The sequence below is a fragment of the Carassius carassius genome, chromosome 24, assembly GCF_963082965.1.
Source record: "Carassius carassius chromosome 24, fCarCar2.1, whole genome shotgun sequence".
NCBI lineage: Eukaryota > Metazoa > Chordata > Actinopteri > Cypriniformes > Cyprinidae > Carassius > Carassius carassius.
In genome coordinates this window covers 32136129-32148628 of record NC_081778.1, presented here as the reverse complement: position 1 = coordinate 32148628, position 12500 = coordinate 32136129, and the positions used below count along the sequence as shown (strand labels likewise).

The 12500-nt window shown below is 35.9% G+C and overlaps 2 protein-coding genes and 1 long non-coding RNA gene across 3 annotated transcripts in view; 1 reads left to right on the top strand and 2 right to left on the bottom strand.

Annotated features, from left to right (window-relative positions):
* Positions 1-5740, top strand: part of LOC132103469 (uncharacterized) — a 20624-nt gene extending 14884 nt beyond the window's left edge. The window contains exon 3 of the long non-coding RNA XR_009423390.1: positions 5617-5740. This is a non-coding gene — a long non-coding RNA (uncharacterized LOC132103469). The remainder of the gene's footprint in view (positions 1-5616) is intronic.
* Positions 1-7979, bottom strand: part of LOC132103466 (trypsin-1-like) — an 18111-nt gene extending 10132 nt beyond the window's left edge. Inside the window, exons 1-7 of the mRNA XM_059508596.1 lie at positions 6998-7979; positions 5533-6043; positions 1606-1701; positions 1391-1525; positions 1133-1307; positions 880-1058; positions 1-20 (exon numbers count right to left, since the gene is read on the bottom strand). The exon at positions 1-20 is cut by the window's left edge and continues 76 nt beyond it. Coding sequence (XP_059364579.1) covers positions 1-20; positions 880-1058; positions 1133-1307; positions 1391-1525; positions 1606-1701; positions 5533-6043; positions 6998-7012 — 1131 coding nt within the window. The 5' untranslated portion in view covers positions 7013-7979. The remainder of the gene's footprint in view (positions 21-879; positions 1059-1132; positions 1308-1390; positions 1526-1605; positions 1702-5532; positions 6044-6997) is intronic.
* A 1923-nt stretch (positions 7980-9902) lies between these two features.
* drd2l (dopamine receptor D2 like) overlaps positions 9903-12500 on the bottom strand; it is a 25802-nt gene continuing 23204 nt past the window's right edge. The window contains exon 8 of the mRNA XM_059508598.1: positions 9903-10285. Coding sequence (XP_059364581.1) covers positions 10089-10285 — 197 coding nt within the window. The 3' untranslated portion in view covers positions 9903-10088. The remainder of the gene's footprint in view (positions 10286-12500) is intronic.

Sequence of the window (12500 nt, the reverse complement as noted above, 5' to 3'; positions counted from 1 at the left end):
ACACACGGGTCTCACGCCATCTAAACAACAGTCAACACGGTAAGAAACCTCCTGCCTAGTGTAGCATTTAAGAGCCTATTCCTGATATTTAATGAGAGAGAACGTAGGATAGTACTTGATTTTATCCATCAAGAATGGATTGGATGGCGAAACCTATTTTGTATTTTGATTAACAAAAATATTGTTTAGAAAAATGAGCACAATAAGGGCTGTTCATACAGCACACATCTTTTGAGCTTGACAGACAGATGTTTGACTACTGAACTCACGTCTTGTGTCTTTCGAAGCAAATACAGTCGGTTTAGATGGAATGTATTTCCATCTTGTATTTAAAGAAAAGATAACCTAAAAATGAATGTTAGTTGAAAATGTGTTCACCCTTAGGTCATCAGAGATCAGGCTGAGATTGTTTCTTCGTCAGATTTGGAGGAATGTAGCTTTGCAGCACTTGCTCTGCAGTGAATGGGTGCCGTCAGAATGAGAGTCCAAACAGCTTATAAGGACATCACAACACTCCCTTCAGTGAAAAAGTGCATCTGCTGTTGTCTCTCGCATCAAAATCCGGCCACAAACGCTGCTTGATCTGTGCAGATTTCTCTCCTGATTCAGACCAGAACACTGTTTCACTGGAGGAAGTGTTATTATGGATTATAGACTCTATGTGTTTTAGTTAAAGGCGTCTTAATGCTGGATTGTCTTCTCCAGATGTTAACTGATGGACTGGAGTGCTGTGGATTATTGTGGTGTTTTTATCAGACTCTCATTCTGACGGCACCCATTCACTGCAGAGCTAGTCATGCAATGCAAGATTCCCCCAAATCTGATGAAGAAACAAGCACTTCTCCTTTCTGCCTGATTAGTGTAAGTGAGTGAGCTCACCTCCCGTCTCCATCTCTGTGTGTGTGCGCAGCAGACACAGGTCGTAGTCGTTGTTGTCCTGTGAGAATCCTGTGTGCTGGTGTATCTGTAGTATGAGGTAACGTTTGCCCTGAGATGCATCTGAGATGCTCACGGTATCAACCACCACGATCCAGTCTGACTCCATCTTCATGCCATATCTGATAAACACACGGACATAGAGATGAGCGGCGTGAGAATGCCTCACAATCACCGTCTGTCGTCTCTTACTCACTGCATGAAGCAGTGGGCGGCAGTGATGACCCAGCGAGGGCTGGCGATGGCTCCTCCACACACGTGTCTGCCCCGCCATTGTAAACTGGTCTGCCAACCCCACTGACCCTTCACAGCCTCCTTACCACCAACAATACGTGTCCCACGAGACCCAGCATTCATTGCCACGGAGCAATCTGAGCGACAAAGACCAAGTAAATCGAGTTCACTCAGGAGATGAAGAGAGCATACATCTTAAAATCAAGTGTACATGATATACCCGAGGGAATGCTGACGGTGTCATTAGCTGGATATTTGACCGAATAGAAGGGCGAGGGTGAGAGGGTGCAGTTCTGTGAGCCACCAGCAGGGGGGTCAATGTCTCGCTCTTTGTTCGGGAAGCTCACAAACTTCACTAAAGAGGGAAAGCAGTGTGTTATCCGTCTGTTTCCACTGGTTTATGAGTGCACCTGGTGTTACTGAGGGAGTGTGTACCTGTGACAGCGATGCAGACGGTGAGGATGATGAAGATGGGGATGAGGGTCGTGATTAACACCAGACGTGACCAACCGAGTCTGATCCCGGAGACATCTGCGAGGAAAAAACACAAGAGTCTGGGAATTATAACATGAACAATCAATCATCTGTCTATCTATCTGTCCTTTTGTCCATTCATCTATTTATCTATCCATCTTTCTTTTTATCTATCTGTCCATCCATCTGTCCATCTATTTATCTATCCATCTTTCTTTTGATCTATCTGTCCATCTATTTATCTATTCATCTTTCTTTTTATCTATCTGTCCATCTATTTATCTATCCATCCGTCTTTTTATCTGTCTGTCCATCCATCTGTACATCTATTTATCTATCCATCTTTCTTTTTATCTATCTGTCCATCTATTTATCCATCCATCTTTCTTTTTATCTATCTGTCCATCTATTTATCTATCCATCTGTCTTTTTATCTGTCTGTCCATCCATCTGTCCATCTATTTATCTATCCATCTTTCCTTTTATCTATCTGTCCATCTATTTATCTATTCATCTTTCTTTTTATCTATCTGTCCATCTATTTATCTATCCATCTGTCTTTTTATCTATCTGGTCGTGCATCTGTCCATCTATTTATCTATCCATCCGTCTTTTTATCTATCTGTCCATCCATCTGTCCATCTATTTATCTATCCATCTGTCTTTTTATCTATCTGTCCATCCATCTGTCCATCTATTTATCTATCCATCCGTCTTTTTATCTATCTGTCCGTCCATCTGTCCATCTATTTATCTATCCATCTGTCTTTTTATCGATCTCTCCGTGCATCTTTCCATCTATTTATCTATCCATCCATCTTTTTATCTGTCTGTCCATCCATCTGTCCATCTATTTATCTATCCATCTTTCCTTTTATCTATCTGTCCATCTATTTATCCATCCATCTTTCTTTTTATCTATCTGTCCATCTATTTATCTATCCATCCGTCTTTTTATCTGTCTGTCCATCCATCTGTCCATCTATTTATCTATCCATCTTTCCTTTTATCTATCTGTCCATCTATTTATCTATTCATCTTTCTTTTTATCTATCTGTCCATCTATTTATCTATCCATCCGTCTTTTTATCTGTCTGTCCATCCATCTGTACATCTATTTATCTATCCATCTTTCTTTTTATCTATCTGTCCATCTATTTATCCATCCATCTTTCTTTTTATCTATCTGTACATCTATTTATCTATCCATCCGTCTTTTTATCTATCTGTCCGTCCATCTGTCCATCTATTTATCCATCCATCTTTCTTTTTATCTATCTGTCCATCCATCTGTCCATCTATTTATCTATCCATCTTTCTTTTTATCTATCTGTCCATCTATTTATCCATCCATCCGTCTTTTTATCTATCTGTACATCTATTTATCCATCCATCTTTCTTTTTATCTATCTGTCCATCTATTTATCTATCCATCCGTCTTTTTATCTGTCTGTCCATCCATCTGTCCATCTATTTATCTATCCATCTTTCTTTTTATCTATCTGTCCATCTATTTATCTATTCATCTTTCTTTTTATCTATCTGTCCATCTATTTATCTATCCATCCGTCTTTTTATCTGTCTGTCCATCCATCTGTACATCTATTTATCTATCCATCTTTCTTTTTATCTATCTGTCCATCTATTTATCCATCCATCTTTCTTTTTATCTATCTGTCCATCTATTTATCTATCCATCCGTCTTTTTATCTGTCTGTCCATCCATCTGTACATCTATTTATCTATCCATCTTTCTTTTTATCTATCTGTCCATCTATTTATCCATCCATCTTTCTTTTTATCTATCTGTCCATCTATTTATCTATCCATCCGTCTTTTTATCTGTCTGTCCATCCATCTGTACATCTATTTATCTATCCATCTTTCTTTTTATCTATCTGTCCATCTATTTATCCATCCATCTTTCTTTTTATCTATCTGTCCATCTATTTATCTATCCATCCGTCTTTTTATCTGTCTGTCCATCCATCTGTCCATCTATTTATCTATCCATCTTTCCTTTTATCTATCTGTCCATCTATTTATCTATTCATCTTTCTTTTTATCTATCTGTCCATCTATTTATCTATCCATCTGTCTTTTTATCTATCTGGTCGTGCATCTGTCCATCTATTTATCTATCCATCCGTCTTTTTATCTATCTGTCCGTCCATCTGTCCATCTATTTATCTATCCATCTGTCTTTTTATCGATCTCTCCGTGCATCTTTCCATCTATTTATCTATCATCCATCTTTTTATCTATCTGTACATCTATTTATCTATCCATCCATCTTTTTATCTATCTGGTCGTGCATCTGTCCATCTATTTATCTATCCATCTTTCTTTTTATCTATCTGTCCATCTATTTATCCATCCATCTGTCTTTTTATCTATCTGTACATCTATTTATCTATCCATCCGTCTTTTTATCTATCTGTCCGTCCATCTGTCCATCTATTTATCTATCCATCCGTCTTTTTATCTATCTGTCGTCCATCTATTTATCTATACATCCGTCTTTTTATCAAACTCTCCGTGCATCTTTCCATCTATTTATCTATCATCCATCTTTTTATCTATCTGTCCATCTATTTATCTATCCATCCGTCTTTCCATCTATTTATCTATCATCCATCTTTTTATCTATCTGTCCATCTATTTATCTATCCATCCGTCTTTTTATCTATCTGTCCGTCCATCTGTCCATCTATTTATCTATCCATCTTTCTTTTTATCTATCTGTCCGTCCATCTGTCCATCTATTTATCTATCCATCCGTCTTTTTATCGATCTCTCCGTGACTCTTTCCATCTATTTATCTATCATCCATCTTTTTATCTATCTGTCCATCTATTTATCTATCCATCCGTCTTTCCATCTATTTATCTATCATCCATCTTTTTATCTATCTGTCCATCTATTTATCTATCCATCCGTCTTTTTATCTATCTGTCCGTCCATCTGTCCATCTATTTATCTATCCATCTTTCTTTTTATTTATCTGTCCATCTATTTATCCATCCATCTTTCTTTTTATCTATCTGTCCATCTGTTTATCTATCCATCCGTCTTTTTATCTATCTGTCCGTCCATCTGTCCATCTATTTATCTATCCATCCATCTTTTTATCTATCTGGTCGTGCATCTGTCCATCTATTTATCCATCCATCCGTCTTTATCTATCTGTCCATCTATTTATCTATCCATCTTTCTTTTTATCTATCTGTCCGTCCATCTGTCCATCTATTTATCTATCCATCCATCTTTTTATCTATCTGTCCATCCATCTGTCCATCTATTTATCTATCCATCCGTCTTTTTATCGATCTCTCCGTGCATCTTTCCATCTATTTATCTATCATCTATCTTTTTATCTATCTGTCCATCTATTTATCTATCCATCCGTCTTTTTATCTATCTGTCCGTCCATCTGTCCATCTATTTATCTATCCATCTTTCTTTTTATCTATCTGTCCATCTATTTATCCATCCATCTTTCTTTTTATCTATCTGTCCATCTATTTATCTATCCATCCGTCTTTTTATCTATCTGTCCGTCCATCTGTCCATGTATTTATCTATCCATCCATCTTTTTATCTATCTGGTCGTGCATCTGTCCATCCATTTATCTATCCATCCGTCTTTTTATCTATCTGTCCATCTATTTATCCATCCATCTATCTTTTTATCTATCTGGTCGTGCATCTGTCCATCTATTTATCCATCCATCCGTCTTTATCTATCTGTCCATCTATTTATCTATCCATCTTTCTTTTTATCTATCTGTCCGTCCATCTGTCCATCTATTTATCTATCCATCCATCTTTTTATCTATCTGTCCATCCATCTGTCCATCTATTTATCTATCCATCCATCTATCTCACCCGTCTCATCAGTAGCAGGGTTTTTAGAGGCACTAATGTCTGCGTCCTTTATGCTGATCTCTTCTTCTTTGGCTGTGGTTTTAGGGTCGGTGAGGACACAGGAGTCTCTCTCAGGAGGGTTTAACAGATGTGGCATGAGTGCTGACAGCGTGTACGGGGCCAGTTCAGAGACCCCCAGCAGCTGGACACAACCAGCAGAGACCTGTGGGTGCGCAGTCTCGGTCAGCGTCACAGGACGGACAGGAAACGTCATGGAGGCACTTCCTGCTCCATACAGAGGCAGCACTGCCAACTGAGGAGCCACGTCTGTGAGACTCTGAGAAATGGAGCTTTTCGTAGCAGATCCAGGAATCAGGGTGAGTGGCGTGTCAGTCATCACTGGAGCCATGAGCAGAGGAAGAGCCGTGTTTAAGAGCAGATCTGGAGGAGAGCCAGTGGAGTCATGAGGGCATGATGGGAAGGTCTGCAGAGGCTCACGCTTGTCCTTTTCCAGACTGATGTTATAGGAACCCTAAAGGTCAAAGGTCAGTTATCATCAGGCCTGGACACTCTATAGACAGTTTTTTTACATATAGTTTTGAGCTGACACAATTATAGTAAGACTTAATTTAGTTAAAACGTAAACTGTTGCTGGTGACTAAAATATAAAATGAACACTTGCACTGGGAGACTTTTTTGCATGCTTTTTTATTTTTAAAAGGTATATTATATATATAAAGGAGAAAGGATGCAATTACTTCTCTAGTATTAACCTTTTATTTAATTTTGTTCTACAAAATATGTTCCATGTTTTACATAAGGTACTAGCAACAAAATTAAATTAATAATAATTAATTAAAATAAGTAATATTTCAGCATTCCAAACAGTACTGTAAAAATAGTGATTGTTTTCAAACAGTTTCCCTGAACACTCCTCCATCTGCCATTGGTCAGTTAAACATAGTCCCACCCCCAAACTCACCCCATTGGTTGAGACGATGCACCCTTTCACAAATGCATTGCCACAGTTATTATCATCATCATAGATTTTGCAATGTTATCTGTTATATGTTTCCCCTCTTTTGGAAAGTCACAGAAACACTAAACTATTGGAGAAAATACTTGATGAATGATGAATGTTGGCACTCAAAAAGATGACGGTAGCCATTTACTTTTTCCCTGTCGAAGTCTATGGCTACCAGCAACTATTTGAAAGCCAACATTCTTCAATATATCTTCTTTTGTGTTCAACAGAGGACAGAAACTCGTACAGGTTTGTAAGGACACGAGGGGGAGTAAATCATGACAGCATTTTCATTTTTGGGTGAACTATCCCTTTAAGCAAGACATGAAAAAGTATTTAATTCAACACCTCTACATGGTGAATGTGCTACAGCTGCTTTTCAGTGAATGCAAACTCACAGTGGCAGTTTCTTTAAAATGTTTTGATGAATTGTTACAAACACCTAGAGCCTATTGTCCTTACCTGAGCACAAGCCATCGTTTATGTCTGCAGTGTCAGCTCATGCATTCAAAGACACGAGGCCATTCTTTTCTTCCGCCTCCAAACAAAAGAAGACACTTGAATAACCAAAAAGTCAAAAAACCTGCGATGAGTGTCAAGAGAAGAAGAGCCGAGGTGCAACGCTCTGCATACACCATCCGTTAAATCCGCAGAGATGCACGGCCTGTTTCATTGTGTTTCACCTCGCCTGCGATCTTGTCCTTCGCTTCATCTATTTCAACAACATTGCATGGGTTTGCATTGAGTCTAAAGCTTCAGCTGGAGTCTCGGGAAGTTTGTGAAGAGCAGTCCGGCTGTAACGGATAGGCTGATGAAAAATGCATGCTGATTGTTGTTAGACGGGGTCAGAGTTGATCGACTGAGAGTAAGATATACTGCGACCGACGGTTCACAAAACAACACGAAGCCAGTGACTCAGCATGAGGGTTAATGACCGCTGCGGATCAAATATCATGCATTTAGCACTGTTGGTTGATTTGCACATTTGTTGAAGACTTTCGTATATTTGATAAATGGTGACAAGTATTAGGTGAGCTCACATGGAAAATGTGTGTTTGCATGCATTCTGAGGTTTGAATCCTGTTGCACCCCAAGAGGGTTTTTACCTGCCGATCACATTACAGGATTGGACCGTGAGGTGCTGGAAGTGCAATCTGTAATGGGAGCAGTTAGAGCAAAAACAAGATTAAAGCAACTCAGTTAAGACCTCAGATTACACTAGCGGGCGAGGGATGGCTAACGAATAAGAAACCGGAGACTTAAAGTCCTCAGGCCGCTTTAAAAGGTTGCAGCAGTCATTTAAGTCTACATATAAGATGTTATAGTTAACTTAAACCATTATAAAATTGCTACTTCAAATAAATGTTAACTGAAATGAAATATACATTTTATTTCAGGTAGTTTCCAATGCAATATTTCTCATTTTTGAGGTTACCCTAATATACTAAATTTACTATACCTAATATATAATTTTTAATTTATTTAACTATTTAAAAGCTGGTAAAAAAGACAAAAACAACAAAATTAATAAAACTTTAAACTACAAAACGAAAATGGGAAATAAAAAATTATAATAAAACTAATAATAAAAACTATAATAGTATGTCAATGATACTAAATTAATATTGCAACATATCAGTGTTATTTATGTATCATTTAGACAGGGTTATTAAAGTTAACAAAAACTAAAACCATTAAAATTAAAACCATTAAAATAAAACAAAAACATTTTCATAACTTGAAATATATGAATAAATAATGTTTTTTTTGTTTTGTTTTTATGGTTTCAGCTTAAGTTTACTGTAATTATATAACATATACTGTAAAAAAATTTTGTTATTAATTTTATCAATTTTTTTTTTTTACATCCAGAAACTAATCATAATTTAGTTTCTTGTGACCATTTTCTATCTTCTGGCTCAGTTTGAATCTAGTGAGCTCTATAAGGATCTATGGATCTTTAAGGGTAAGGTTGTTAAATAACTGAACATCATCATGCCGTGTTGTAAAAGACAAAAATGTCATTGGACTCAATACTTACATCAATATTTATATCATGTTATTTACCGCATACAGTGTACAGATTCTGGGCTTCTGCATGACGTCACGTTAGATTGCGCTTTCTCAGAGATGCAAACTGCATTTGGTGAGCATCAGTATACTTTACATCAAGATCATTACTAGCGATTCCACTGAAACATTCAGTCCGAAACATGTTTAAATATTCAAAGGTGATTGAACTGGTTGGAGATTAAAAAAGAACTGAAATTATCTCCACTCACTCTGTGAACTGTAACTTTAAATTGTACACTTTATGACAGGAATAAATTGCCATTTTCAGCATGACAGACCTTCTCCGATAATGAAAACATGATTTAAAGGCAGAGCTCATCCATAAATGATCAGTCTGTCATCATTTACTTACCCTCATGTCGTTCAAACTTGTACGACTTTCTGTGAAAAGCAAATGGAGATGTTTAGGAGAATGCCTGAGCTTCTGTATTGGTACGAGGAAAATGAACAGTGATTTATACGGCCAAACTCCTAAAAGCACAAAAAACACCATTTATTTATTATAAAAGAGTCTTACTTATTGAGGCAATTGCGATTTTTTTATCTCTCAATTCTGTGTTGTACAAATTTAGAATTGCAAGATATAAAGTCAAAATCGCAAGACAAATGCAGAATTAAGTCAGAATTGAGATGAACACAGAATTGCGATATAAGGTCAGAATTGCGAGATATATTTATATTACAGAGAATTGTGAGACAAACGCAGAATTGCGAAACAAATCAGAATTACGAGATAAAAATCAGAATTGCGATAAAAATCAGAATTGCGATATAAATCAGAATTGCGATATGAATCAGGATTGTGAGATATAAATCAGAATTGCGAGATTTAAATTCAGAATTGCTAGACAAATGCAGAATTGCGATAAAAATCAGAAATGTGAGGTAAAAATCTGAATCGCGAGATATAAATCAGAATTGCGAGACATAAATCAGAATTGTAAGATATAAATCAGAATTGCAAGACAAACTCTGAATTGCGATAAAAATCAGAATTGCGAGATATAAATCAGAATTGCAAGATATAAATCAGAATTGTGAGATTTAAATTCAGAATCGCAAAAAATATAAATCAGAAATGCGAGATATAAATCACAAATTAGAAAAAAGATAAATGCAGAATTGCGAGATTAAAACCAGAATTGCGTGAAAGAAACAAATAAATAGAATTGCAATTTGTAAACTCAGATTTTTGAGAAAGTCAGAATGTCCGTACATTTATGATCGCAATGTCAACGTGTCCTCAACTGTGTTTCACAGAACTAAATTAAAACGGGTTTGGATATATAGCAAATGATGACACGTTCATTTCTAGATGAGTACTTCTTTTATGTCAGCTCTGTAAAAAGAGTGACTAAACATCTGCGGCTCGTTTCAGACAATCAGTTCCACAAACAAAGCCTTTTCACCGTGTCTGTCGATCAGTGTTATCTTACAAATGTCACAAGTTTCTTTTGTTCAGTTAGTCCTCTGCTGTCTGTCAGCAGTGCAGGATTTTAATGAAGGCCTTGCGGAACTCGATGTTGAAGGTGGTGTAGATGACGGGGTTGACGGCGCTGTTGAGGTAACCCAGCCACGTGACGGCGCTGTAGAGAGACGGAGAGATGCAGCAGCTGCCGCAGTGAGCCTTCAGAACGTGTGTCAGGAAGAAAGGAAGCCAGCAGATGATGAAGACACCTGCAGAGAACAAAGCCATCACGGAGAGATGAACCCCGAGTGAACAACTTCAACAACAACCTCTGCATCTCTCAAGAAACGGCAAACAACACACGGAACTACTGAATAGTAGTTATTTCTGTGTAAACAAAACAACAACAACAACAAAAATGGCGAGATGTAAACTTAGAAATCAGATTTAAAAAATGCTAGTCAAAATTGTTTTTTTTTTAGAGAGACGAAAAACAAGTGAACAATTTGACAAACCCAGAATTGTGAGATTAAAATCAGAATTGCAAGATAAAAATCAGAATTGCGAGATAATAATCAGAATTGCGAGATAATAATCAGAAGTGTGAGACAAATGCAGAATTGCGAGATAAAAAAAATCTGAATTGCAAGATAATAATCAGAATTGCAAGATAATAATCAGAAGTGTGAGACATAAATCAGAATTGCAAGATATAAATCACAATTGTGAGACAAATGCAGAATTGCAAGATAATAATCAGAATTGCGATGTAAATCAGAATTGCGAGATAATAATCAGAATTGCGAGATAATAATCAGAATTGCGAGATAATAATCAGAATTGCGAGACAAATGCAGAATTGCGAGATAAAAAATCTGAATTGCGATATAAATCAGAATTGTGAGATAATAATCAGAATTGCAAGATAAAAATCAGAATTGCGATATAAATCAGAATTTCGAGATAATATTCAGAATTGCGAGACAAATGCAGAATTGCGAGATAAAAAAATCTGAATTGCGATATAAATCAGAATTGTGAGATAATAATCAGAATTGCAAGATAATAATCAGAATTGCGATATAAATCAGAATTGCGAGATAATCAGAATTGCGAGACAAATGCAGAATTGCAAGATAAAAAATCTGAATTGCGATATAAATCAGAAATGTGAGATAATAATCAGAATTGCAGGATATAAATCACAATTGTGAGACAAATGCAGAATTGCAAGATAATAATCAGAATTGCGATGTAAATCAGAATTGCGAGATAATAATCAGAATTGTGAGATAATAATCAGAATTGCGAGACAAATGCAGAATTGCGAGATAAAAAATCTGAATTGCGATATAAATCAGAATTGTGAGATAATAATCAGAATTGCAAGATAAAAATCAGAATTGCGATATAAATCAGAATTTCGAGATAATATTCAGAATTGCGAGACAAATGCAGAATTGCGAGATAAAAAAATCTGAATTGCGATATAAATCAGAATTGTGAGATAATAATCAGAATTGCAAGATAATAATCAGAATTGCGATATAAATCAGAATTGCGAGACAAATGCAGAATTGCAAGATAAAAAATCTGAATTGCGATATAAATCAGAATTGTGAGATAATAATCAGAATTGCGATATTAATCAGAATTGCGAGACAAATGCAGAATTGCGAGATAAAAAATCTGAATTGCGATATAAATCAGAATTGTGAGATAATAATCAGAAGTGCGAGACATAAACAAAAATTGCAGAATTCCATGACATCTGCATCTGAATGTCACTTTGGATAAAAGCTAAATTAATGTAAATGTGTTTGTAGGATTAACTTTTTCTCTGCAATTTAGTTCTAAAACATCTAATGAAAATAATGTTAAATATAATTACGAAGAAACAACAAGTAACGCACTGAATTAAATGTGAAATTTGTTAAGTAGAAAGACTGAATAGTATTTTTTTGTAGAATTGTAGGATGTGAACTCAGAATTTAGAGAAAAAAATCTGAATTGCGAGACAAACTAGAAATCACTAGAAAGAGTTTGTATCTCACGATCATGAATCTTTTCTCAGAATTGCAAGTTTATATCATGCATTTCTGAGTTTATATCTCGAGATACAAACTAAATATGTTTGAAGGATTTACAATTTCAAGAAGAAATATAGTTATAAAATTAAAATAAAATAAACAAAGAAACAGCACTGAAATAGCATTTTATTCTAAAAGACTGTAATAATCTTGGTTTTATATGCAACTTTGAAATAGATTTTTTTACATTGTAGGAGTGTAAAGGTGCCTATAAATAACAATGTGTGTTTGTGCCGTGGTTCATCTGAAGTTTAATTACGTCTCTGATATATTAATATCGAATGTGCATGTGATGAAGTGCTGTTGAAGAAATCCTGGATCAGCACTGTTTGAACGCCGCTCGTCCAATCAAATTAGAGGACCTGGATTATCTGTTGAATAATTAATATTTATT